Raw genomic sequence first — 27381 nt, 5'->3', positions numbered from 1 at the left:
ATATGGGTTCTTAAAGACATTCAGGCTATTGATGATTGGAAATAGTTGGAATACTAAATATTTCTATACTGTTGCTCATTAACCTACAAGTATATAGCAACTTGTCAAGCATCCCTTACAGCAATTTGGGAATCCAAAGGCTTTTTATAGCTTTGCTTGCTGGGTATTTAGACTCTTACTGATGCTACTAACATCAATCCAAAGACAGAGATAAATAGGGGATCCAATTCTTTTTGTCAAAATTTTTTACAGAAGAGAAAATTCAACATCAAAAGGATTACTTGACTTTCTTTTTGAAATGAGAGAGCAGTTGAGCTACACAGCTGAAGATAGAATTTCATTTAGTCATAAGGTATGAAGAATTTCGCTCTAGAAAAGAAATCAAGTCGTTTATTCATTCACGAATATATTTTCCTTCATTCAAAAAAAGCTATTGAGTAATATATTTATTAAGTGATTTAACCTAAGAGACTTGAAGAATAAGTAGGGGTTAGCTAATCAAAAAAGTGAAGTTGTATGATAAAGACACAAATAATGTCATTCCCTTCCTTAAAGCTTCCTCTGGCTTCCCACTGCACTTAGAATGAAACTCACACTCTTTTCCACAAAAAATGCATGATTGGACCTCTGTCTGTCTCCTACTCCATCTCCTACCACTCTCCATCTGCCTTTATGTTTCTTGATTATATATGCCTGTTAGTTTCACCTTTAAGCCTTGTTTCTGACATACTGGAATGCATCCAATATGCCTCCTTCATTTTTTCTTTAAATCTTTGGCGATCAAACTTCAGACAATGAAGTACGACTTCCTCGTTAATTCTTCCCCCTGCACAGAATGTCTGCCTTCCTATTCCCTCCTCTTAAGTCAAATGTCGCTCTCCGGAGATGCCTTCCCTGACAACTTTATCTAAGTAGACACTTTTCTGCATAATAACTTATCAGTACCTGCAATTATCTCGTTCATTTATTTGTTTGCTTGTTCTTGTCTGTCTCCCTTCATTTGCATGCAAGGTCCATGAGAGCAAGGACTTTGTCCTGTTCACTCCTGTACCTCTAGTCCCTAGAAGAGTGACACATCATAGGCATTCAGTAAATAAAGCCCATCCTGGAAGATGAGATGTGTATGTGAAATACATACACTGATACAAAGTTGGTGCTCAACAAACATTAAATTTCTTTCTTACCCATTGATGAGAGTAATCAATTCAGTCCCCTGATCTGCACATATCACACAGATATCATCTTGGATGTAGAGGATGTTGCATGCTATTATTCAAAAATACATAGTAAAGGAATGATGACAGTGTGTGGGGTATTCTCTTTTTGCTCCTCCCAATCCACTCTCCACTCTTTGCCACTCTGCTCTGTGTCCCTGGAACACAGACCTTAGGACTGCCTCAAAGGGTTCCCTTATTCTCTGGCATCTGGCTGGGTTTGGTCAATGGGTGCTACCATCAGATCAGAAATTAGAAGAGTGAGGTTCTCTTGTCTGAGTTCCTTTACCGAAGGCTTCAAGTTCCTGCCAGGCAGCTCTCTCCTATAGTTCTCTCCAGGCAGTGGACACCGTTCCTTCAGGCCTGGGGGTGTTACATCCCTTGTTGGTTTCCCTTAACCCTGCCCACACCTTTGTAAATAGTCCTTCATTAAAATCTCCTCAATCGTTGAGGAGTGCCATCCCTCAAAATGGAATACCCTTCTGTTACCTGCTAGAACTCTGACTGATACAGACAGAATGAGAAAAAGTGGGCAGAATTGAAACACGGCCTTCAGCAACACAAAAGCAGCAAAGGTAAAAAGAGCCACGGAGTGACTAGCACAAATGATGGGCCAAAATGTGCGTGTTCTACCGTCTCCTCTTTTTGCACCTGTGGATCACTAGCTTCTGAGGTTGGGTCCTCTCGCAGTAAAGGCTGAAACAGAGTTGGAATTCAAGGGATCAACCCCTATGAAAGGAAGAGGGAGACAGCAGGACTGGGCAGAGGGGGAAGTCAAACTGCACTACAGGCTCTACAAAGCTTCAGTCAACCCAGCAGGAGCTCTGGAGGGAGAGGTGCCCACATCAGGCTGCCATTGCAGCCCTGCCTTTGTACTCTCTCGTCATTTATTCACCAAATTCACTAGATCACCGGGAAGGGGCGATCTTGGGTGAGGGGGCTCTCTGCAGCTGGGGCAGACCTTGAAGTAGCTGCCAGAGGGAGGCTGTCTGCTAACTGCACTCCCTGCAGCTGCGCAGAAAGCCTCTTCTTGAAGAGGGAGCGTGGGGGGCCACCTTCATGTCTTCCACACCAGTTTGAATCTCAGTCTCTCCTGGGCTTGATCTCACACTGCACAGCTGTCTGCCACGGGAACTGTTTCCAAAGGCTCTGTCCTAGTGCCCCCTCCCTAGAAAAAAACACCCTGGCTTCCTCAGCTCAGCTTTCCCCAAGCAACTTCTAATCAAATTTCTCTATCTTATAAATTGCCAGACTAACAGACAGCTGGTGGAAGGAAATATGTTCCCACTTCAGGAAATCTGAGGTATTGAGAGAGAAGACAGTACTATACAGAGTCAGAAATAACCTTACCAAGCAGTAGAAGTGCAGCATTGGTGATGATATCTTTACATTCTCGTGGAAAGGGTTGCTCTGTGATACTATTGCTGAGATACTGAACATATGTGGCTTTGATGATTCATTCTTTAGCTTTATGCAGTAGGTTCTCTTACCTCCTGTATGGTTTCTGAAGAATGCTACAGGCTTTCCAAATCAGTATTCCTGACTGTTACCATAAAATCTTCCTCAGCAGCAGTATTATATTTTAATATTGACACAACACTTGATCTGAAAAATGCATCAGCAATTAGATAATACCTGGCTAAATTAACATGACTGTTGTTATAGTGAAAGTTCGATACTTTGGTTTCTTTAAACTAAATGCTCTTATCCCTTCCTCCATCACCTCTTCATCCGAGTCTGTTGGATACAGTTACCATTGTGCTACCACATTTTCAGATATCTTGTTAGGATATATTTAAATAACAATCTAAACATGGAATGAGATCATCTGAGTGCATCAAGTAGCAAGAAAGTGGGAGCATTTCTATAAAAGCAAATCTCTCCAGGCTGCTATCTTAGGCAACAATTTTTCTCGTTTTTCTTGACTCAAATCTCCTTCAGGCCAATCAATAGACAAATTTAAATTTATCTGGGTTCTTCTCTGTCTTAACTTACAATATAACTAAATTAATTGGTGCAGAATTGAGCTGTAATGTCTTTAATATTGAATACAATAAAGGATAAAGTATATTAATTATGAAATATTCTCTATTTGATGTTATAAATTATGCTAATAACCCTGTGCCAAATTTTGAAGCTGAAGAGCTAATCTTTCTTTAAATGTCTTTGACGACATAGCCTATAGATTTGCAAAAGTATTCAAGAAACTAAGCTACATCTTTTTGAGTGTGGATGTGCACAGCTATGCCGTGCTCTGAGTGCAAGCCAATGATCCTCAAATTCATGCTCTATCAGATCCTAAGGACGTAAAAATCTTTGATCCGAGAAAGCAGGCTTCCTACTAATTATTGTTTTTGGAAAACAAACAAACAGAAAACACACGTCCTTTTTTAGGACTTTGAAAGCAAAAGTCCTTTACTTTAGTTTGCTCAGGTACTGGATATTTGTCTTGTTTATGTCAGGCACTAGAGGGAGGTGTGGTGTCATACAAGGGCTGCATTCTGTAAACCGATTACACGCTGATAGGCCTGAGATACAGTGAGAGGGTACAGCAAAAAAAGGCTTAGAAAAATATTTTCTCAAGAGTGAAGTACGACAACTGTGGTTTCTGAAAATCTACTGAGATCTAGTGTTTTACACAAAAATTCCCAATATAGGGCTTTGATCCCTTTTGTAAACCATAATAACATTCAAATAACGTGATTTTCATAGGTTTACTGTTATTTTAAAATGATACATCCTCACTGATTTTAAAAAAGTCAAACAATATAGAAAAGTACAAAGAAGAAAGTGAATACAACTTGAAAGCACACTGTGTACTCCTACCGTATGGAGGAAGATTCTTTCAGACATCTCTCTCATTCTCTCCACCTACAGAAAAATGTATGCAATTTTAAATATGGAATAAGCCTGTACTTGCTGTTCCTGGAATAGCATTGTTGCAGAGAGCGTGGACATCTTTCTGTGGCAGATGACTTGATTCTTGGTGGTAAGACACAGCGGTTATGAGTAAGGGGAGTCGCAGGGCTGAGGTTTAAATTCTTCTCCACTCCCTGTGTGACACTGGGCAAGTGATTTAGCCCATCTCTATGTACCTCAGTTTCCTCATATGCAAAAATGGGGATGATAATATTACCCGCTTTAGAGAGTTGGTGTGAGGGTTAAATCTGATCACATGATTAAGTGATTAAGACAGTAGCTGGGACATAATAAGTACTTACTACATTTTAATTATTATTCTTTTTTTTTCCCCCTGAGGAAGATTCGCCTTGAGCTAACATCTGTGCCAATCGCCCTCTATTTTGTCTGTGGGTCCCCGCCACAGCATGGCCACTGGTGAGTGGTGTCAGTCCGTGCCAGGAATCTGAACCTGTGACCCTGGGGCAGAGCTTGCCAGACTTAACCACTAGACCACGGGGCCGGCCCCGTAACTATTATTCTTAACTAAATACAAGTTTCAACTTCGTAATAACACCAAAGATTTTTAAAATATGAAAGTGGGATATTTTTTCAAATAACTTTCATCATGATATTTCAAAACCATGCTTTTAACATAAATGATTACTGCTTCTACATGTAACTATATACTTTCTCCACTGATGCTGGTGTCTGCATGCAGCAAACACTCAGTTTGTACGTTTTGACCGAGCTCCCTGAAGAGAGAAATGAACTGCCTTTTTGTGGAGGCCTGCTTAGGAATTGTCCTGCGGAATGCCAGGTGCCTTTAAGGGAGACAGTGTTACATGGGCCACCTTTGTAAGACGTGAGTCCAACTAAAAATCTCTGTTAATTATTAAACCCTTAGGTATTATCTGGATACCTGACACTGCAGATTGAGAACGGAGAGTGTTTTTCTCTCAAGGTAAGCCTAAACACTGATAGAAAAATGTAGTTACGAAGGGATTAAAAAGAACCAAACCCCTTTCTCTTGTATTTAGTGAAGAGAGTGGGATGTCTCCTGTTTGGGCTGGCGGACCTACAGCCTAAACAGTCGGTTTAAACCTTGTTTGGGGTTCCTGCTTGTTTTAGCATGGCGGAGCTGGGAGTTCACAGAATCCTCCTTTTGATTATTTCTCTGACAAAGTGTCTGGAAGGCACAAAACTGCTGGCCGACTTTAAAAAATGTGGTGACTTGGAATGTGAAAGTAAGTTGCTTTGCTTTTTTTTCCCTCTTAAACTGAGGCTCTGAAATGACATAAAATGTTATTGTGGACATGTATGATAAAAATGAGCATTAATTCGTTACAAAATATTTGCAATTATAAAGTATGGTTCACTATAAAAAGGAAATGCTGGAGGCAAAGCATTTTGTGATAGTTTTTAATGCAAATATACAAAGGGGCAAAGATCAGCCTGGTACATAAATATATCAGAAATTATAAAAATATTAATCCAGACCTCAAAAACACACAAATCAGATCTTTTACTGTTTTATAAGATAAATGTAATTGATTTGCATTAAAAAAGATATCAAGCCATTTAATAGTTCTTTATTTATGAAGCCCTTATATTTTTTAGTTTTCTAAAAATGTTTTTATTTCAAACCATTGTGATTTATTGTCTAAATTTTATCAAACATTAATCATTTCTGTGTCTACTTATTAAGTAAAAATACTGAAATTAGTGTTAGGAGTACATAATTTTATTTATATCCTTGAATATTAAACTTCTATATTTTACCAAGAGAAATTAATTTTCATTTTATTGCTTAAAAACTTAATTTTCTGTTATTAGCATTATGGTGCAGAATGAATAGCATCCCAATATATTAAAATTGCTTTAAATATGTTCTATCTCTTCGGTATGTGAGAATTATTTCTAATTTGCAACATGTAAATTAAAAGTGCAAAATATTATTAGTATAAACATAAATAATTTATAAGTAAATTTTTTGAGTAAACATTTTCCTTAATCATTTGGATATGTAATGTAATATATAGAGAAAGTTTACTAGATTTTTTAAATAATAATAATAATCTTTCTTTCCCTCTTTACAATCTCATTTTAGTTTCCTTAGGGCCAGACACAGAACATGGAAAGGGAACATTCAAATTTATAGTAATATATAATGTTATTTTAACTTTAATTGCATGACTTAATTAAAATGTTTTACATATGTTAGTATAATTATAATAGTTAATATGGTATGTATATTACTTTATGTGTTAAAGGCCTAAATCTAGCATATGTGGTTATGATCATTCATGGTTATTGAGGGCCTGTCATGTGCTGGGTCTGAGGGGCTGGGGGGTTTTGATCTAAGAAGAAGAAAATAAAATATAAGTTTCTTGCCCTCCAAGAATTTTCATTCTAGTGAATGGTGACAGGACAGGTCAATATGAAACAATAAATAGTGATACAACATAAGAATGAAGTTCAGGGGCTGGCCCGGTGGCGCAAGTGGTTAGATGCTCGCACTCCGCTGTGGCGGACTGGGGTTCACCGCTTCGGATCCCAGGGGAGCACCAACACACCGCTTGGCAAGCCATGCTGTGGCGGCGTCCCATATAAAGTAGAGGAAGATGGGCACGGATGTTAGCCCAGGGCCAGTCTTCCTCAGCAAAAAAAAGAGGAGGATTGGCAGATGTTAGCACAGGGCTGATCTTCCTCACAAAAAAAAAAAAAGAATGAAGTTCAGAGAAGGGGCAGAGTAGGCTGGACTGATTAGGGATGTCTCATAGAGGAAGTAGGATATGAGTTGACCCTGAAGAGAGACTGAAGGGGCAGAAAGAAAAGCACAGAATATGGAACGTGGATGGTGAGTGAAGAGAGCCTCAGTGCAAATCTGGCTCCTCTAAGACGTAGTTAAAGGCTCATGTGTTAGCCTAAGATGAGATTATTTACCTCATAGGTCTGTTTTGAGGATTTAATAAAATAAAGATAGGAAAGAGCTTATCATAATGCCTAGAATATAGTAGGTGCTGGGGAGAAAACTAATGATCTTTTCCTTCCCTTCCCTACTGACGAGAATGACAGCGACACATTCCAGGGACAATGGATAGATGAGCTTGACTGTAAAGAAATAAGAGGAAGTCATTTTAAGTGGGGAAGAAGGAGCAGGTTATGGACAGCCTTGAATACCAAGCCAAAGAGCTTAGAATTGATTCTGTGAGCAGCGGGAAGTCTATGTAGGTTTTTGAGTTCATAAATGTTATGAAGAAATTAGCATTTGGAAATACATAGGATGGATTGGAGGAGGGCAAGATGGGAGGCAGAGAAATGACATTTTAATTTAAATTTTGTGTTTTTCTTACATAGCTTTAATAAGCAGAGTCTTAGCCTTGAGAGATTACAGAGGACCTGACTGCCGATACCTGAACTTCACTAAGGGAGAAGAGATATCTGTTTATATTAAACTTGCAGGAGAAAGGGAAGATTTGTGGGCAGGAAGTGTAAGTATCTAGTCTTAAAAATTGAATGCAGAATAAATGACCAACTTGCACAAGGATGCTCGCTTTTCATCCCTAAAGAAACTTTCCTGGGCAGCCCGGTGGCGCAAGTGGTTAAGTGCGCGCGCTCTGCTGTGGTGGCCTGGGGTTCACTGGTTCAGATCCCAGGCGTGTACTGCTTGTTAAGCCACGCTGTGGCAGGCATCCCATATAAAGTAGAGGAAGATGGGCACGGATGTTAGCTCAGGGCCAGTCTTCCTCAGCAAAAAAGAGGAGGATTGGCATCAGATGTTAGCTCAGGGCTGGTCTTCCTCACACACAAAAAAAGAAACTTTAAGAATTTCAAAGTGATATATAGGTATATATATAGGTATATAACATTTAACATATTTAAACAAGCAAAAAATGGTCATATTCAGTGTTGGTTCCAGAATTTCCATAAAAGCAGAATTTTGGGAAAGCAGTCTGGTTGGGATGGAGGACTAAGAATGCCTTGAAATTATTTTACATAGCATGTGTGGTTTTTGAACTTAGATTTTATATTTACTTGGAGAGTAAATTTACCTACTTCAGAGTTACTGATGGAGATTATGAGATAGCTAGGCAACCCCAGGGATTCCTTGGTGCTGCCAATGGCCAAATTTAAGGGAGATTGGGAAGTTTTAGTTAATCAAATTAAAAGACATGTGTTTCTGAGCAAATGAAGGACTGAGTTGCTATTGAAGAGATCCTCAGAAAGATTAGTAGCCTAGGGAAGTGAGGTATATGAATTTTTCATGGGAAAAAAGAACAACTGGGAGAGACTTTTATTTGGCCTAAATTCCTATTACACTGAAATTCCTAGAAGTTTGAATCATGTCTGTGAATGTAAACACAGGAAAATTAATGATTAATGTTTTCAGTTGAAAATAGGTTTGCCTCTTTGATTGTATCGTTATGCTTTATAATGAAAAGATGCCATGATAAACAATTTTACTTCCAAGTTAGACAAGCATGACCAACCTGATGCATACATCATTTCCATACTGAATACACCTCACATCTCTCCCTTGTGTAGCCTCTGTGATCGCTATTTGAAGGAGCAGAGTCTATTTGGATCTATCCTGCTTTTTACCGTCAGTGGCTGTAAGACCGAGCGTCTGACTGTCGCTGGCCAGAATTGTTTGTCTGGTCTCTGCAGCTCCCAAGATTCCTTACTGCCAATGGTCCCTTAAACATGCCAGTGTATGTCTTGAATGTGTTGGAGGCATCCAATGCAGCTACAAGAAAAATGACACAGTAGGTATCATAAGAGGAAAAGAAAGCGTGATAGTTCCGCACAAAAGCAGCGTGTAATGTGTGGAGCCAGGGTGAAGTTTCAAGCACCCTCAGTTTTGTGCATTAGGTGTTTAGTCCAGGCAGACAGCTATTTAAGCAAACGGGCTGCAGAGTTCCAAATAGTAGCAGCAACTGCAGAGCTAGAAGAATCACAATTGACGTGTAATGGTGCCGGGTCAAAGGACCAAAAGAAATTTGTTCTTTAGACTTTGACAGGGTTAGGAAACGGGCTGAGCATGGTTGTGTGAAGGCTTCACTTTCAGGGGACAGCTCGCATATGCTTAAACTGGATTAAGAGGATCTCTGTTCCCAAGGTAGTCCCAGAAAAGTTGAATGGAACCAAATCCTCTCTGGAGGACTCATAGATCTTTACTATCTTGATTTAAACCTCTGACCTGAGATTGACATCTTGAAAAGGCTGACCATGTCACAGCTCCGTCTAGCTTGGCTCCTGCCACCATTCCCTTGCCTTTGATATCCCGGGCTTACTTGTGTAAATCTGTGGTCCACCTGGGCAAGACAGGTCTTTAAAGAACACAAAAAGGAAGAAAATGAGTATGTGGGATGGTTTTCCCTCTGAAGTTTGAAAGTTTGAAAAAGCTTTACAGCTTGGCTCTTTGTTCCCTCAAATGAATGCTGTTCTTTTGGATAAGGACAGGGATCTGATTTCCCTCACTTTCTTTTAGACAGCAAAGGAAAGCCAATTAATGTTTGTGATTTGAAATAGATGAGAGCCAAGGACATGGGGCAAAATTAGGCTCAATAGTTATTATTGCTTTGGTCACTCTTCCTGGCTAATCTTTGTTCTTCATTTCGATAGAAAGGAAGGGACTTTGGCTATTTTCCCAGAGATGCAGTCCAGATTGAAGAGGTGTTCATATCTGAGGAAATTCAAATATCAACTAAAGTGAGTAAACTCATTTTGGTTATTAATTGAATTTAAAATTTCTCAGCTAAAACAGTTTTCTGTAGTATAAGTGCCCATGTGTTATGTATCTTGTATAGTGAATACATAAAATAGTTGGTCTGAGAACTCACTCTAGGAATAGTTTGAGTGTGTGAATAAAATTAGGTAAGACAAAGTTGATGACAGGCAAAGATTTTGCCTTCTGAAAAATTAACAGACAAGCAGTAGAGTGCAGTGGTTAGAGACGGATTCTGGAGGTGGACCAAGTTCAAAACCTGACTCAGCCACTTAGTAGCTATGTGGCCTTGTGTGACAATTTTCTCATCTGGAAAATGAGAATGATTATAATATAATGCTATCTCATAAATTTATTGAGGAAAAAATGAGCATATGTAAAGTACATAGAACAGTGCTTAGTAAGTGCTATGTAAGTGTTAGATATTATTACTAATGTTATTGTCCTACTAGGAAAAAATTTATTTCCCTTCATACTCTCTAGGTCTCGTATCTGTACAACCTCTGTTGCCACTGGAGTTTTAAATGAGCTTGATAATATTGGGTTTGATAATGTTGGGCTTGATAACGGGAAGGGGAATCAGAAGGTGACTTTTCAATATGTGAATTTGATTAGCCCCTTTAATTCAGATTCCAGATTAAGCCAATTTACCTTAAATGAGGTCAGTGTGAAGTGAGTCTGCCTAGTTAAGCAAACTGTCTATTATCAGTTCTTTCTCAGCACAAATTCTGGGACTAACTGTCCATTTACTGTATAATTACTGGTCCTGTCAGTTTTATCTCCAAAAAATATCTGGAGTATATTGTCTTCTCGTCATTGTCATTCTCCCCGTACGCCTAATCTAAAGCATCATCATCTCTTGAGTACAATACTAGAGCAGCCTTCTAACTGGTCTCCCTGCCTCTACTTGTGCCCTCTTCCAATCCACTCTCCAAACAGTAATGAATCTTATAAAAACAAAAACAAAAACAAAAAAATCAGACCATGTCATTCCTTTGGTTCAAAGTCCCTTAATGGCTTTTCATTGAACCTGGAATTAAGCCCTGAATCCGTACCGTGGCTCTGCATGACACGCTCCGGCCTCCCCTGCTGACCCTGTCTAATGCCACTCTCCCCTCATGCACTATGCTCTTGGCCACACTGGCCTGTTGACTGTTCTTAGAACATGCCAAGCTCTTCCCAGCCCAGAGATTCAAACAGGCTATTCCCTCTGGTTGGCATGCTTTCCCCAAGTTCTTCACTTGGCTAGTTCCTTCTTATCCTTTAGGTCACAGCTTAAACATTAGTACCTCAGAGAGGCCTTCCATGACGATTCTAACAGAATTACTGCTCTTAATCACAGATTCCTGTTTGTTTCCTCCATAGCACTTGTCACAATTTATAATTACTTTTTTTCATTATTTACTGTAGAATTCCAGCACCTAGCATAGTGCAGAGCACATAGCAAGCATATGAAGCCCCAAATTCTTAGGTCAAGTTCTCTGGGAAATAGATTCTGAGCTGGACCTTTGCATCTAAGAAGTTTACTAGGGAGTACTCTTGGGAATAGCACCTGTGAGGGAACAAAAGAAAAAGTGGGATTGGGCAGAGAGAGAAAGCAAACTGTGATGCAGTTGCAACAAAGGTCTCAGTTGATTCCATAAGGAACTCTGAAGCTGGGATGGCCTTTCAGAGTTGTCCTCAAAAGAGGCAAGGGGTTGAGCCTTTTTACCCTTGCATTACTGGCTCATCTGGGGCAGTGTAACCTTGGGCTAGATTAGGCTAGTGTTTTCTAGAGACAGTTACTGTTCTAAGAACTTGATTCATTTAATCCTCACAACACCCCATAAGGTAGGTACTGTCATTATTCTCATTTTACAGATAAGACTGAGGTATAGAAAGCTCACGTAGGGGCCGGCCCTGTGGTGTAGAGGTTAAGTGCGCGCGCTGCGCTGCTGGTGGCCTGGGTTTGGATCCCGAGAGTGCACCAGTGCACCACTTGTCAAGCCATGCTGTGGCGGCATCCCATATAAAGTGGAGAAAGATGGGCACGGATGTTAGCCAGTCTTCCTCAGCAAAAAGAGGAGGATGGGCATGGATGTTAGCTCAGGGCTGATCTTCCTCACACACACACACAAAAAGCTAGCTCATATGATTCACCCAAGGTTACAGAGCTAGTAAATGGCAGGGTCAGGATTTGAATCCAGAGAATTTGGCTCCAGAGTCTGTTTTTAATCACCTCCTATATTGCAGTGCCAAAAATATATAGTAAAATTGTAATTCTGAAGCTTATTTTCAAAAATTCTGAACTTTATTCTCATTTCATAGGGGTAATATTCAAAGAGCAGTGCATACATATCACTGTTTCATACCTTCAGATTTAAAAAAGAATAGCTTTACCATTTTTCTTCTTGATGATTTGGTTGTTCTGTGAGATGAGTGAGAAAATCCCCACCTCCATTGGCTATATGCAATATCTCAATAAAAGCAGTCTAAATGTTTTAGTGCTGCTTTTAACCAGGGCTTCAAGCTTTACAGTTTCTGGTCCGTCTGAGCTGTGACCATGTGCTGTGAAACTCCTCTCCCTCAAATCACTACACAGCCTCCTGTGTCCATTCAGTGCTCTCTTAGGAGGAGTAAGAGTTTGTGGACATGTATGCCATTTCATCAGTTTATTTGCAGAATATACCCAAAGCCTTGATTGTTTCTGCTTCTCAAATTCTTCAACTATTTAATAACAAATAGATCCTAATGTAAAGGATTTTTATTTAAGTTTATATCATTAACCCTGAAAAGTCAGCTGTGATACAAGTGGTTGAGATTAGGAGATTTGATTTTAGTTTTTGCTCTGCTGTTGAGCTAGTTGTGTGGTCTTGGGAAAATCATAGTCATCCATTTTAAATGATTTAGGGAGAAACATGGAGTTTTGTATGTCAATCATAATTTTTTTCCTTTTAGGAATCTGATTTTCTTTGTCTTCTTGGAGTAAGCTACCCATTTGAAAATGAAGATAGTGAGTTAAACAGTGATAATGGTGAAAATATATATCCATATGAAGAAGATAAACAAAAATTTAGTGTATATGAAAGTGCTTTTCAGATAGAACCTGGATTTTATTCAACTTCTGAAAGTACTCTGTTTGCAGACCGATTTCCAGCATCAGAGGCTCCTGAAGGCATCAGAAGTACTAGTGAATCAAAAGACTGGGAAGGAGCAGAAGCGGGTCGTGTGGAACAGGATCCTATTCCAGAAGTGGATCATGTCCCACCATCTTCAACTGTGCCAAACATAAAAGGATGGTTTGGGTTCGGAAGGGAACAAGGTGAAGGGAAGGCTTTTGACTCAGTTATTGAGCCTCCACAAGAAAGCTCATTTCGAAGTAGAAAAATAGCAGTAGAAGATGAGAATGACCTAGAGGAATTAAATAATGGTGAGCCCCAAACAGAACATAAGCAAGAACCTGAGTCAGAATTCGATTCAGTGCCAAAGAAACAGTCTGAACTAACGGCCGAGTCAGAGCACATTCTCCATCCTCAAGCCACTGGTTGGTTTGGTAGTAGATTTATAAGTTATTTAGGCTTTGGGGGTGAGGATACAGGGCTTGAATTATTGTCCAAAGAGAGCAATCCACCACTACAAGATGTTCCTAATTCCATATCATCTGAGGAAGAACCCACAGTTCCGTGTACAGAAATATTAACCAAAAAAGAAGACACAGTCACTAATTATAGCTCAATTCTCAAGCCAAGTTGGTTTGATTTTGGTTTTAGTATGCTAGGCTTTGCATATGCCAATGAAGATAAAGTTATGTCAGATGATGGAAAAAATGAAGAAGGAGGTGGAGAAGATAAACATGAACATTCTCCAATAAGTGAATTTGACCCTGATAAAGAACAAGAAATAAAAACAATAAAAATTATGGAAACTGAAGATCAAATAGGCAAGGAAAGAGTCTTAGAGAAAAGAGATGATTCTGATACCTTACCATATTTTAAAAAGTTCTTGTATAAGTTTGACAACCCTTGGAACTTCCAGAACATTCCAAAGGAAAGAGAATTACCATTTTCCAAGCAGACACTAGACGAAAATAATGTAGCTGAAAATGATGAAACAGAGGAATTTTCAGTTGAAAATTATCCAACAGATAATATGAAAGTTATAAAGTTGAAAAGCAGATACAGTCAGTCAGGTTGGTATAAAAATGTCTATAATATAATACACTTTTTAAACATAATTTATTTTTATAAGTACAAATCAGATGAAAAAGTCCAGGAATCCATGTTTTTCAAAATACCCAATAATCAACAACAACCTTATCAACCATCCTTTACCAGTTTCTGGTTTACTTTGGGACTTTGATCTTAATTTTAGAAAATAAAATCCCAAGGGAACAGAATGATTGGAGATATATGGATGTTCCAAGAAGTTCTTAAGGAATTTTACAGTAAATTTTATATTTATCAAAGTATTATATGTAAACAGGTTTAAAAATATAAATGGTGCTAAGGCTTTTTTTTTCTCTCTTAACAAAAGCAATTTCTGTTCCCTCTGTCTATCTCTACTCCCACTTCTGTCCCAGGGACAATAATTTTTTTTTTTTAAAGCAAATTTCTTTTAGTACTTATCTCTATTTTCTAAATAAAAATCTTCATATTGTTTTGCTTTGATTAATCTATTTTAAACTATTTCCATGGACTTCCTATTCTGGTAGATGATGATTTTTGCTTATTTACACTCACTTTTAGCTCATTTACGTCTTCCCAATGTAACTGTATTTGAATGGTTTTCTTAGAAACCTAAGCTAAGGGAAACTTCAGTAATTCAAAATAGTCTTGATTCCTAAATAATATTTTATTCTAGGTCTGTAGTTCCCTCCCCTACCCCAGGAAGACCTATGTTACCAAGGGTTTTCTTTAAGTGTACAAAATAATAAGGAAACTCAAGCAAAAATAAGGTAAAAAGTTTTTAACTTTCTCCCTCCAGTCTCAATTCTGAGAGCTCAACAGAGGGCAGCAGAAGACGGCAGAGTATCAGAGGATACTTCTAGATCTACATGTCCAGGTTTCTAGTAACTGCTATGATTAAAAACATGTGGACTGTATTTTACGTGAAGCAATATATAGTATGACTTTCCCACATCTTCATTCTGATGTCTCTATGATGGACAGATTAGAAGCTCAGCAAATATTAGCCAATAACACAGAAACAATTGAACCCTAAAATGACAGAAAACCTTTCCTGAGACAAGATCAACAATGTTGCAAACTCAGAAGGAAACACTTTTCCATTAGACCTAGTTGATTTTCTTGAATTTCCAGAACTATATGTCATTTCTTAATATTCTCCAAAATCTGAGCTCTTTACTTGATCAACATCCTCAACCAGAATATAGACTTTAGATTCTAACCCTTTTCGAAATGAGAAAGGTGTAGGTGTGATGCTTTTCACGACTAAAAACATTGGAGAGCTAGATGGTCAAAGACTAAAGAGGAAATTATTTTGTTCTAAACTTATTAGATCCTAAAAGAATATTTGTGAAAAAGCAGATAAGAGTAATTGGGAAGAAGAGAGACTAAGACAACACAACAATATCAAGCCCAGAAATACAGAAGATTCAAAATATAGATATATAAAAATATTTTACAGCATATTGACAGAAACTCCAAAGCATCTGAATATCATTTTAGTAGAATTTATTTATCATTTCATTTACTGATGCTGGGAGAATTTCTAAATGTGAAAAACTTGGTGAATAATCAAATGAGAATCGGGCATTTATGCAATTAGAACTAGTTTTGAGGGACTTTTATAAAAATATTCAGAAATTCCTTTAAGTTTCAGAAAAAGGATATGTCATACTATATAAACAAGGTGGATTATTCCAAAATATTACAATATTAATTAAACTAAAAACAACCTAGGGTCATGCAAAATCTGTTTTAGAAAAAGAATACTAAAAGAAGGATTCAGATAAAACCACAAGCCATATTTTCTGGATATTGGAGAAATAGCTAAAACAGCCAATATTTTCAGATAATTTCAATAACTTTTAGGGAATAACAAATGAAAATGTGCTTTATTTAGAAAGAATGCATAAGAAAAATGAATCACTGATCTTGAATCAATGTTTGTGAAAGGCTGAGACTTGAGATAACCATGTTTACAGAAAAACTAATATGCTGATATAAGAATTTGCAAAACAGATAAATTAGAGAGCAGTTATTTATATTATAATATTAATAATTATTTTACAAAAGGACTCCAGTTGAGCTTATTTAAATAATGAGTTCCCCAAGTACAGTTAAATATGAAAAATTATTCATTATTTTATCTGAGAAAATTCTGTTTATAAACAATTGTAAGAAAAGCATATCTGTATCTAACGTAAATCTTTTTTTTTTTTTTTTGTGAGGAAGATCAGCCCTGAGCTAACATCCATGCCAATCCTCCTCTTTTTGCTGAAAACTGTCCCTGGGCTAACATCTGTGCCCATCTTCCTCTGCGTTATATGGGATGCTGCCGCAGCATGGCCTGACAAGTGGTGCCTCGGTGCTCACCCAGGATCAGAACCTGGGCCGCCAGCAGCGGAGCACAAGCACTTAACCACTACGCCACGGGGCTGGTCCTGCTGACGTAAATCTTAAAGCTTAGATTTAAGTCATGTGAAAATAATACCTTGAAATTGTAATTAAATATGAAAATACTATAGGAAATATTCATTCTTCTTAACATATATATTTATTTCTAATGCAGTTTAAAACAATATTTTAAAAGACTCAATTTAGCCACAGATAAATTTGACCGTAATTAATTATTGAATAAGCCCCTTTTCCCTTAATGCATTAAACATCATTGTAGATCACTATGAATCCTGTATTTACAACAGTCCCCTTGTATTCAGACTCCTGACTTGATTGCTCATTTTTAACTTTAATGTCCACAGATGGCATTATTAAATTACTGATATGTGTTTGCTCACTTGGGACCTTCATCTTTTAAACAATGCTAAATAAGTGACAGCATCAACATGCTGTGTTAAATTCATAGCGAAATTAAACATTGAATAATTGACCTACTACTCTTTAATTTTACAGACTGCACTGACACTTTGCTATCCTTGTCTTAAAAAGTAACTGAGGGACCAGCCCGGTGGCTTAGTGGTTAAGTGCGCGCGCTCTGCTGCTGGCGGCCCGGGTTCAGATCCCGGGTGCGCACCGACCCACCGCTTCTCCGGGACCCACCGCTTCTCCGGCCATGTTGAGGCCACGTCCCACGTACAGCAACTAGAAGGATGTGCAGCTATGACATACAACTATCTACTGGGGCTTTGAGGAAAAAAAGGAGGAGGATTGGCAATAGATGTTAGCTCAGAGCCGGTCTTCCTCAGCAAAAAGAGGAGGATTAGCACGGATGTTAGCTCAGGGCTGATCTCCCTCACAAAAAAAAAAAAAAAAAAGTAACTGAGAAGTAAATCCCAAAGTTTACTTGAATACTATACTTCAGGCTAAGACTAGTCAGAACTTTTTTTTTTAAACTTTTGTTTTTCTTCTCCCCAAAGCCCCAAACATGGTTGTATATACTAGTTGTAAGTCCTTCTAGTTCTTCTATGTGAGCTGCCACCACAGCATGGCAACCCACAGCCAGGTAGTGTGGTTCCGTGACCAGGAAGCGAACCTGGGCTGCCAAAGTGGAGGGCATGCAACGTTAACCACTAGACCATCAGGGCTGGCTCAGGACTTTTTTTTTTAACCCTGTTTGATTAGTTAATTCAATCAAGTGATCCGTTTAAACTATGTTTGAAAATTGAATTAAGTGTCTTAAAATAAATTGATAGCTATTTGACATGGCATACACACAAACATATGATGCAACGTTACAAATGTGGCAAATTTTGACATATATGTTTCAAATTAAAATTTTTTAAATTAATTTTGGGGAAGGGTAATCCTTTTTAAATGAAGGTTCTCAAGAGAAGTGCATACACCTTTTCAATCTAAATTTGTATTCAGGTATATTATCATTTAAAGGTATAAATCATTTAAATATTTAATATGTAGCAAAAAAACAGAAAAATCAGGAATATTTTATTTAAACTTCTATCAGCTTTGTTTCATTGAAATGCAATATAAAACATTTTCCTAAAGTAATGATCACATTATCAGTTGGATAATATGCATTTTTATTTGACAGTATAGATTTATTTGACTTCTGTAAAAAAGCAGTGATAAGATTTAGAGTTTCTTGAGTTCGCTTTCAGAAATTTATGACACTTTCATCTTACTGAAGCAATATGTGAATTTCACGAGATCACCAAATTAAGGAAACATCAGTCTCAGGTGAAGCTTTGCCTTTTACAGACACATTCATAGCATAGAAATGAAATTTAAAATACAATTTACTATTGATTTTTTAACTTGATTTCTCAGCACAGCCTTATGCTGTTACTGGGTCTGGAAGAGGAAAAAAGCATATACCTGTGTATACTCATGGCAGCGTGTATTTTACTAGCAGGTGAACGAGAATATCTTGTAGTTATTATTTTTATATTCTATTTATAATATCAGTATTTTTCCTTTACTGAGCCAACACAAACATACAAAATGTTATTTTAATGCTGTCAATCTTTTCTTGATAATTTCTAAAATAAGTGGATAATTCCTAAAATAAATAACAATATGTCAAGAATATATTTTGATCTTAACATTATCTGTGTTTGTTTTACTCAACACAGTCTAGTAAATTAGTAAATAATATAATGTGCTTTAAAATAGAAAATATCCTATAAGTACTAACCAGTAAGGATTGCTCTCAATCACATTTTCCTCCAAAATTTTCACTTGACATAAAGAATGTATTTGATTTGGGGATTTAAAAAGCTTCTATTCATTCATTGTTTTTTTTTAAATATACTCACTGGATGATATGATATGATATATAATAATCTACTGGACATAGGATGAAGGGGAAAACAAAGGTTGAACGTTGAAATTAACGTAGCTCCAAGAGAGAAGAAAAAGTACAATACCTGACACTTGATTGGTACCTTATCATTTTCAAATTTGTTTCAAATATCATAAGATTATGGGTGCCTTTCTATGCAAATGGCTAATATAGTTTCTTTAGTGGTAGGTGGTTCTTCCACCTTTGGAGCAAACTCATTAAAAGTTTGAGTGATAATGGCCGTTATATTAATAGTACATATTAGCAAATATGTATCGTAGATATGCATGATCCAGCGGACTAGATTTCAGAACTTGGAAATTAATTGCTGTAAGTTCTAATGTTGCCTTTCTTTCTAGCTCAGTTTGTTCTATTTATTAAATAGAATTTACTATCAATATCGAGTAGGCTGTAGATAGTGTAAATAATTTTGGTTATTTTGACTCTTTCTGGTTCTATAACAGGTTAAGAAAAATCTATTTCACCAATTTTCTTGAAGGGCAGGGATATATATATTTGCAATGTCATTTAAATATTATACCTTCTTGGATAATAAATGTATTTAAGAGGAATGAAATCCTATAGGGATTTATTTACTATCTCATTCTTAGTCATAAGCTTCTATAGTAGAACACAGTTGTTGTTGACAGTCATGCTAGCTTTTTTTAAACAGTTTTTAGAACAAAAAGGCAATATAGAGAACTGAATTGTATACAGTTTTTAAATTCTTCCTTGGCTGAATAATGGTCCCTCAAAGATGTCCATGTCTTAATCCCCAGACCCTGTGAATATGTTACTTTACATGGCAAAAAGGACCTTGCAGATGTGATTAAATTAAGCATCCTGAGATGCAGAGATTATTCTAGTGGGCCCAATATAATTGCAAAGTTTCTTATGGGAAGGCAGGAAGGTCAGAGCAAGAGAGAGAGATTGGAAAATGCTGCACTGCTGGATTTGAGGATGAAAGATGGGGCCATGAGCCAAGGGATGCAGGTGGTCTCCAGAAGGTAGAAAAGGCAAGGAAATGGATTCTCCTCTAGAGCCTCCAGAAGGAACATGGCCCTGCCACCACCTTGGTTTTAGGACTTCTGATCCCCAGAACTCTAAGAGAATATATTTGTATTGTTTAAGTCACTAAGTGTGTGGTAATTTATTACATCAGCAATAGGAACTAATACAGGCGACAATTATGTTTTGGTGAACTCTTTCCATAATGAAGTGTCACAATGACCACAAAGGTTCAAAGAATGACCTGCCTAGAAAACAAAAGGGAAGCCCACAACAAAGTAAATATTAATAAAACCCACCAGGGGTCAGCCTGGGTTAAGTTCGGCGTGCTCCACTTTGGCAGCCTAGGTTTGCAGGCTCGGATCCCGGGTGTGGACCTACATCACTCATCAGCCATGCTGTGGCAGCGTCCCATGTATAAAGTAGAGGAAGATGGGGACAGTTGTTAGCTGAGGGCCACTCTTCCTCAAGCAAAAAGAGGAAGACTGGCAACAGATGTTAGCTCAGGGCCAATCTTCCTGACCAAAAAAACCAAAAACAAAATACCCACCAAAACATTTCTCTTTATTTATTCGCAGATATGGCCTCTAATGTAGAGTTACCTATGAGAATTCACGAAGAAGTACATTTTGAAACTCCATCTTCTGAAAATAATGATGAAAAATCAAAAACATCACTAGACACTGAAGAGCCTACTCAGGTAGAAATAGACAGATCTGAGGAAAATACTCTGCCAAACAGTCAGATGGTTTCAACTGATTACTCTTTGTCTTCTCAAAATTACATTGCTCAAAAAGGTAAGAAATAAGTTATGTGTTCTCTATTGCAGCAATTAAGAAATAAATTAGTTTCAAAAGTTACATCACATCAATTGTTAACATATTTTTATTTATAAATCAACAGAAGATGCTTCCGAGTGTCAGATTCTGAAATATTTATTTCAAATTGATATATATGATTTCATGAAGTCTGCATTTTCACCAATTGTAATTCTTACAGAAAAGGTAAGTTGATGTTTTAAATCTTTTGCAATAATTTTACCTAGTTTGCTAAACATAGGAGCAGCTGAAAATTATGTTTGAGTGAATCCTCCCTATGTAAATGTTACATAATGTTTCTCTTTCTGTAAAATCTTACATGTAAGATTTCTCCTTAGGTGAACGTTTTGTTGCATGGATGTTGTTAGAATTTTTTTTAAGCTTTCCTTAGGCTTCGTTGATCTTGCGCATTGGTTTTTTTCCTTCACTTTTTTTTTCAAATCAGGGAAAATTATACTAAATGAGTTAACTCAGAAATAATATGAACTAAAAGTGAGTCATAAGCAAATCATTAGTGTCTGCATGACAGCTGTGACCTCAAAATGGTGTAATGTGAAAATCTCATAAAAGCAACTAATATCTCAAAATTTAACTAAGCCATAACTAAAATTCCACCATCTGCCCACTTTTTCATTTATTGTAAATCCTATTAAATCTTTTTTTTTAATAATTTTATTTATTTATTTATTTATTTTTCCCCCCAAAGCCCCAGTAGATAGTTGTATGTCATAGCTGCACGTCCTTCTAGTTGCTGTATGTGGGACGCGCGGCCTCAGCATGGCCGGAGAAGCGGTGCGTCGGTGCACTCCCGGGATCCGAACCCTGGCCGCCAGCAGAGGAGCGCGCGCACTTAACCGCTAAGCCACGGGGCCGGCCCAATCCTATTAAATCTTATCTCATTTATTGTAAATGAGATATTGCAGAAGGACCTAGCTGTAGTACTTGGCACATAGGAGGCCTTTTACAAATGTTAGTTCCTTTTTTCACCTACTGCTGCCATAGAAATAATTGAGGAAGCACTTTTATTTGCTCATTTCCATTTTAAGATGAAATTTAACAGTGGTTGCCTTCAAGGAGCTCACTCTAGTTGGAGGACACAGGTAAGAAAAGCAATAATTATAATACGGTGCTGTAATGGCCACAGGATGCTACTGATATGCAGGAGGAGCTGCCTAGTAGATTGACTGGACGTGGTAGGTAGAGAGGGAGGGGAGGAGAAGCCTGGAAAAGTGTCCCAGAGGAGATCATACTTGAGCTGATCTTGCAGGAAGAGTAGGAGTTAGGCAGACAAGGAAAGGATGAGCATTTTAGGTTGAAGAGAGAACATTTTAAAAGTACAGAAGTGGGAGAGATCATGGCATTTTTGGACAACTATAAGCAATTCAGTCTACTGAATACAGGGTGAGACTGAAGATGTATACAGGGATTAAATCAAGAATAGCTTTGCAGGTTATAATAGGAAGATAAACTCTATCTTGAAGATGATGGGGCACTCTCAAAGAATTTAAAGCAGGGAGTAAAATGAAAAAGTTTCATTTGTAAAGTCTATCTGTCAACATTATCCAATAAGGATTGAACAGGTAAAGACCAGAGGCAGGGAGCCCAGTCAAGAAGTTATTGCATTAGTTCAGGAAACAAACAGTGGAGGTCTAAATCAGGGTTTACAAACTCCAAGAAAATGTGTGAAGCAAAGGTGAAGGTGAGAACTGCAACCAGCTGGAGAGTGTAAGCCTTCTTGCAAGGACGTAGCTGTTACTTACCTTCAGCCTGGTTTTGAGGGATCTTCTCTAATATTTCAAGAAAAGTTGGAAATCTGGATTTTTTGTGTGACAGACACATTCAAATTTTTAATGCTGGCAAATATCCAGATTAAAAAAAAATACTATTCAGGTCACATAAAACATTCTGTGGGTTGGGTTTGGTCCACGAGCCACAGTTTTTAACTTTTGGCCTAATACCTGATGGTAGTTGTTAAAATGATTAGAATGACAAACTAGATATATTTTTTTGTAGATACTATTCATTAGACTTAATGATCGATTGAATGTAGCGAGGAGAATAAAATGGAGAAGTGAGGATAACTTACCAGGTTTCTAGCTAGGGTGACCAGGTGGATGATGGTGCCACTGACTGTGCTAAGAGTCTTTGTGAAAACTGGGCTTAATGACACAATATCATTTTGCTTTCAGTGGCTTCCTCCTCACTTTATTTCTTTGCTAGTTCCCAGAAAGTTGACATTACTTGGTAAATAAGCCCAGAGAAGTAATTAATTTTGGTCTTGAAGATGTTGATTAAAAACTTTTCTTAGAAATCTGCTCTAGCATAGGAGAAAACAAAAACTAATAATAAGAATGATTATAAAAATAGTCATAATAAAGCTTTCAACCCCCCATGGAATTAATTCTACTTATTGGCATGTCCTACTGACCTACCCCTCACCTGTCATCCCACTCCCCCCAAACCATACCAGTGAAGTTACTAAATTAAAAAAATAATTTATTAATCAGTATGTCATATTCACTTCTCATATAAAGTGCTTATTTAATAAAGGCTATGCTAAGTATGCTAGTTTTTGTGGACTCAGTCAACATAGTCAAATACATTACTTGAACCATTTTGGTTGAAATTCTTTAGACATGAAAATATTCAATTTAATGTTAATTATCTTGTGACTTTGGAAAGTCACTTATTCTCTGGGGGAGTCGCAGATTTAAAACTCTAAAAGCAGAAGCTGAACCTAGATGACAGGCTGCTGGTCAAAACTGGCTGGTGCATTGCTTAAAAAATTATGAACCAGTTGCCAACATTTAAAAGGTGAGTTCATATAGAAAATCTGGATTTCTGGGTTCTCTTGAAAAAGTAGAAGACTGTAATAGACAGCCTCCCATTCTCATATGGCCACGGGCAGCTCAAGCTGAACAGTGCTTGCATTGAATAGACAGGCATTCTTCCTTTCCCTACACTTATTTCAACTATTTGGCCTCTACAGGGCTTTATGTTCACAATGTTTGGACTAAATGTTCTGAAGATTTCCTGCCAGATCTAGAATTCTAACAGGCTTAATGCATCTATTAAGCATCGATGATATTGTTTTGAATAGCTGCAGTAAATGAAAAATTTGAGCAATTTTCCAGTTAAATTTAGATGAAAGGGTTTCCTTTTCTTTTTGCCTAATTGTTTCAGGCAATTGTTTCTGTTTGCTGGTAATTCCAGTTAGATTTTCCACACAACATACTTTCTTTGAATTGTTCAAGTAATAGGAATCAATATCGCTTTTTATCTACTTTATTTTATAATTGAGGAGGCTCTGTAAGTTCTAACATTTATATATTCTTAACTAGAATAAACAATAGAATAAACAATAGAAGTTACCCGGCTCTTGTTCAATAGGCAGCACCTGATTCAGTGTGTTCTGAGAACAGCTCCTACATCACTAGCCCAGAGAATGAAAACGCGGCTCAGCACGTTTGATTTTCTGCCAAAGGACTAGCTCTTGTAGCCTGTGCCACTGCCTGTTTAATTAAACGAGAGTAACTAGTACTTACAGTTTTGCAATGGGGCCCTTCATAAGGGAAATCAATTTCAAGGTTGTGGACAAGATTTACTGGTTAGCATGTTTCCAACGCTCTTGGATGCTTTCCAGTAGCTGTCACAAACACTAACAGCATTTTTTCTCCATTTCCTTTAAAGCAGGCCCATATAAGACAGCAAAATCCCACGTCTACTTAAGGAGAACAATCTTTGACTCTCTCTTACATGGTAAAAATCATGTAGTCTATATGAGTAGACCATTGAATGAAACATTCAATTTAATTTTTATCTGTTACCAAATTCAGGATTTCTCTTTTCAATTGTAGCGTTTAAGAGGGTAGTAATATATATGATCGTTAAGAAAAAATATATATATTTAATCAGGAGTGATGTCCATGAAATTGGATTATGGATTGGTAGTCACAACTCCACCTATAGCACCCCATTACCACACAAGTGTCAACACAGGATCACAGTCAGTGTGAAAACAGGAGTGCGGGGTGTACTGGAATCTTTCTCCAGGATATGAGGTGCTTAGTAGAACTTTATTTACCTGTTAGGACATTTTAACATGAACTTTTTAAAAAAATGGAATTGAAAGATCTAGAGGAACAGGTAAGTTCTATATGACTATTACGTGTACAGAAAAGAAATTAGGTTTGAATCTGGCACTGAGTTTAAGTTTTACTGTGTTTTTGCTATGGGGGAAACTTTTAGATTTTTCTTTTTTAAAAAAATTTCATTTATTCTTTTGTCCCTAATCTATGTTTTCAATATTTGGAATGGTAATTATTGAAAAATTGAAAAGGGGCACAGACAGCCTTAGGGAGGGCAAAGGGATTTTTTTTTTTTAATGTTTTAGCGTATAAATAAGTCCTGAGAGCTGAAAATGATTCTGGAGTTCCCTAAAAATGTTCAGACTTATTGAGCAATTTTAATGAGTAATACAATGTTCTGATTGAGGCATACATTGTTCTAAGATTCTTGGATATTCTAAAGATAATATTTTGGTTATGCTTCTGTTTTGACTTAACTATTCACATAATTTAATTTCAATACACATCGTCCAACACGTACGAAGGTTGTGTAATACCTTAAAAATGGAGATGAAGCAATTTCTGCTACTCGCTGACACTGACAGTTCCTGAAACTCCTTAGGCTGATGTGGCAACGCAGAGAGAGCACTTCGAGTTGCGAAGAACTAGGCCGCATTTTGGTCCTGAAAATCACTTGCTGTGAACTCGGGCCATTTTTTGATTCTGTTTCGCACAATAGTTCTGTTGCTGCCAGAGCTTACATTAGGGACATTTCCTCAGGATTTTGTTCAACTATTGAGTTCTCTTGGGTGACTCGTTTAGGAAGAAGGATCTGTTCCTTGTTGGGTTGCTTCACTGAGGACTTGAGGTAGAAGGCCGGATTTGGGGAGAATGGTTATTAAGCTGGCAAGGAAGACTCAGAGGTGGGTTACCCCTGACATCTATGTCAGCTAAAGCCGCCTCCCACGAGCAAATCCAGCCCTCGCTACTTTACTCAACGGACCTAAAAATAGGGTCCTAAATTTAGAGAGCAAGGTGCTACTTTTAGCTGCCCTCCCAGGGGAGAAGAGCGGCGCCCGGCCAAGGTCCCCCGGGTTTGATGAGCATTTGGCTAACTGGAGCTCGGGACCTGAGGCCAGTCCAGCCGAGCCTGGGCCCAGGTAACTCAGGCGGAAGAGGGGACCCCAGGCCCGGTGGACGCTCTCCTGCGTGGGAAGGTTCAACTCTGCCCCGACCGCGGCGCACCCGACACGCCTTCCCGTCCAAAGTCCAGAGTCCGGACACGGTTGGCAGGACGCGCGGGCGCTGGCCCTGCAGGCCGTTTTCTGGCAGGAACGCAGGCGGCGGCGGGGTCCCCCGGGGTACGACACCGGCGGGGCTTCCGCGGGGCGCAGACTGCAGGCTCCGGCGGGGCTGCGGGAGGAGGCGCTGGGGCTGGGGCTGGGCCTGGCGTCGGCCCGGGGCCACGCTGAGGGGCCTCCCGGAGAAGCCTCGCCGCCGCGGCCACCCCGTGTGGGGGGTCCTGGCCACTGCCCTGCTCTTCAGAGATGTGCGGTCTACACCACAGCGCAGAGCCTGAGGCCGAATCCCGCTCTCCCAGCCCCGAGCCCCTCGACTTCCACTGCAGGGTGGCTTCGCCAAGTGGAGCGTCGGCCCCTTTAAGAGCGAACGACCAGGACACGTCTACGAACCTCGCGCGAATCAGGAGGGGGGATTTGCCGCGGCCCCGCCCCCCGCCGAGGCCTGGCCTAAACCAAACCGGGGGGTCGGGCGGCCGCGGGAGGGCAAGTCGCAGGCTCCTGCGGGACGGGCTGGGACTTTCGGGTCCTCGGGACGGAAAGCGTAACGTGGGGTCCGAGGCTGCCGGGTGGGCGGCGTGGGCACGCGAGGCCTGTCGGCGCCGTTCCCTCGGCCGCCCCCCGCAGCCGGCTCCGCGGTGGTCTGCTCCGGTTGCCGGGTGCGGGTTTGGGTTCCGGACGGAACGCTGCGCGTTCTCTGCCGCTTGTCGTGGCTCGGCCAGGCCTGGCTGCGGCGGCTCGAGTCCGGGCAACCTTGGCGCCATGGAGGGGCCCGGGACTGCCCCTCCGCCGTACTTGGGGCTGGTCGTGGAGAAGCTGCGCAGGGTGAGTCCGGCCGCGGTCAGGGTCACTTGGCCCGGGGGTCGCGGGAGCCGCCCGGGGAAGGAAGCCGCAGACTTGGGATTTGGGGTCTGAGCGGCAGTGCTCGGGGGTCCCGAAGCCGGTTCTCACCTGCCGCAGGGCTCCCGCCTGGGTCCGAGGCAGCGGCCAGGTTCGCAGGACGCTGGGGCGGTCTTTCTGTGTGGTGGAAGGGAACCTGGAGATCAGGCAGGTGAAGGGAGCAGTTGCTTAGCGGGACTTTGCAAAGACGTGTTAAATGTTTCCCGATTCCTAAAACGAATTAGCCTTTCCGTCCTGTTATTTATTTAGAACAGGGGTCAGTGACGCGTGGTTCCTCCGACTGTGAGAAACTTGAGCACTGATCCTCTGAAATGAGTTCCTTTAGTGAAACTTCTCCTTGTCTTGAAAGGACACCTAAGGAGTTGGGATTCTGGTTCTGCGTTGTTTTTTAATAAAGAATGCTCTTTTGAGATGCTTTACCATAAGTTAGCTTGTTCTTCACTTCTTGCTGTGTCTTGTTAATGTAAAAGGTCATGTTAATGTAAAATCTGGAGATATTAAACTCCCAGTGTTCAAACTTTCTTTAAT

At 39.2% G+C, this 27381-nt stretch overlaps 1 protein-coding gene across 4 annotated transcripts in view; it reads left to right on the top strand.

The window, feature by feature from the left end:
- The first annotated feature begins 5229 nt into the window (after window positions 1-5229).
- The window catches only part of MIA2 (MIA SH3 domain ER export factor 2), a 99967-nt gene continuing 77815 nt past the window's right edge, over window positions 5230-27381 (top strand). The window contains exons 1-6 of one of the 4 annotated variants that reach the window (XM_058540680.1): window positions 5230-5359; window positions 7473-7606; window positions 9741-9827; window positions 12781-14011; window positions 20349-20567; window positions 20674-20774. In XM_058540680.1, the coding sequence (XP_058396663.1) occupies window positions 5245-5359; window positions 7473-7606; window positions 9741-9827; window positions 12781-14011; window positions 20349-20567; window positions 20674-20774 (1887 nt within the window). In that variant the 5' untranslated portion in view covers window positions 5230-5244. Of the gene's footprint in view, window positions 5360-7472; window positions 7607-9740; window positions 9828-12780; window positions 14012-20348; window positions 20568-20673; window positions 20775-25446; window positions 25465-26510; window positions 26779-27381 lie in introns of those variants that run through there. The other 3 variants (XM_058540679.1, XM_058540676.1, XM_058540678.1) reach the window with 3 other exon arrangements.

This window comes from Diceros bicornis, chromosome 5 (assembly GCF_020826845.1).
Source record: "Diceros bicornis minor isolate mBicDic1 chromosome 5, mDicBic1.mat.cur, whole genome shotgun sequence".
NCBI lineage: Eukaryota > Metazoa > Chordata > Mammalia > Perissodactyla > Rhinocerotidae > Diceros > Diceros bicornis.
Note: the sequence above shows the minus strand (reverse complement) of the source record. Positions and strands in the feature narration are given on the sequence as shown.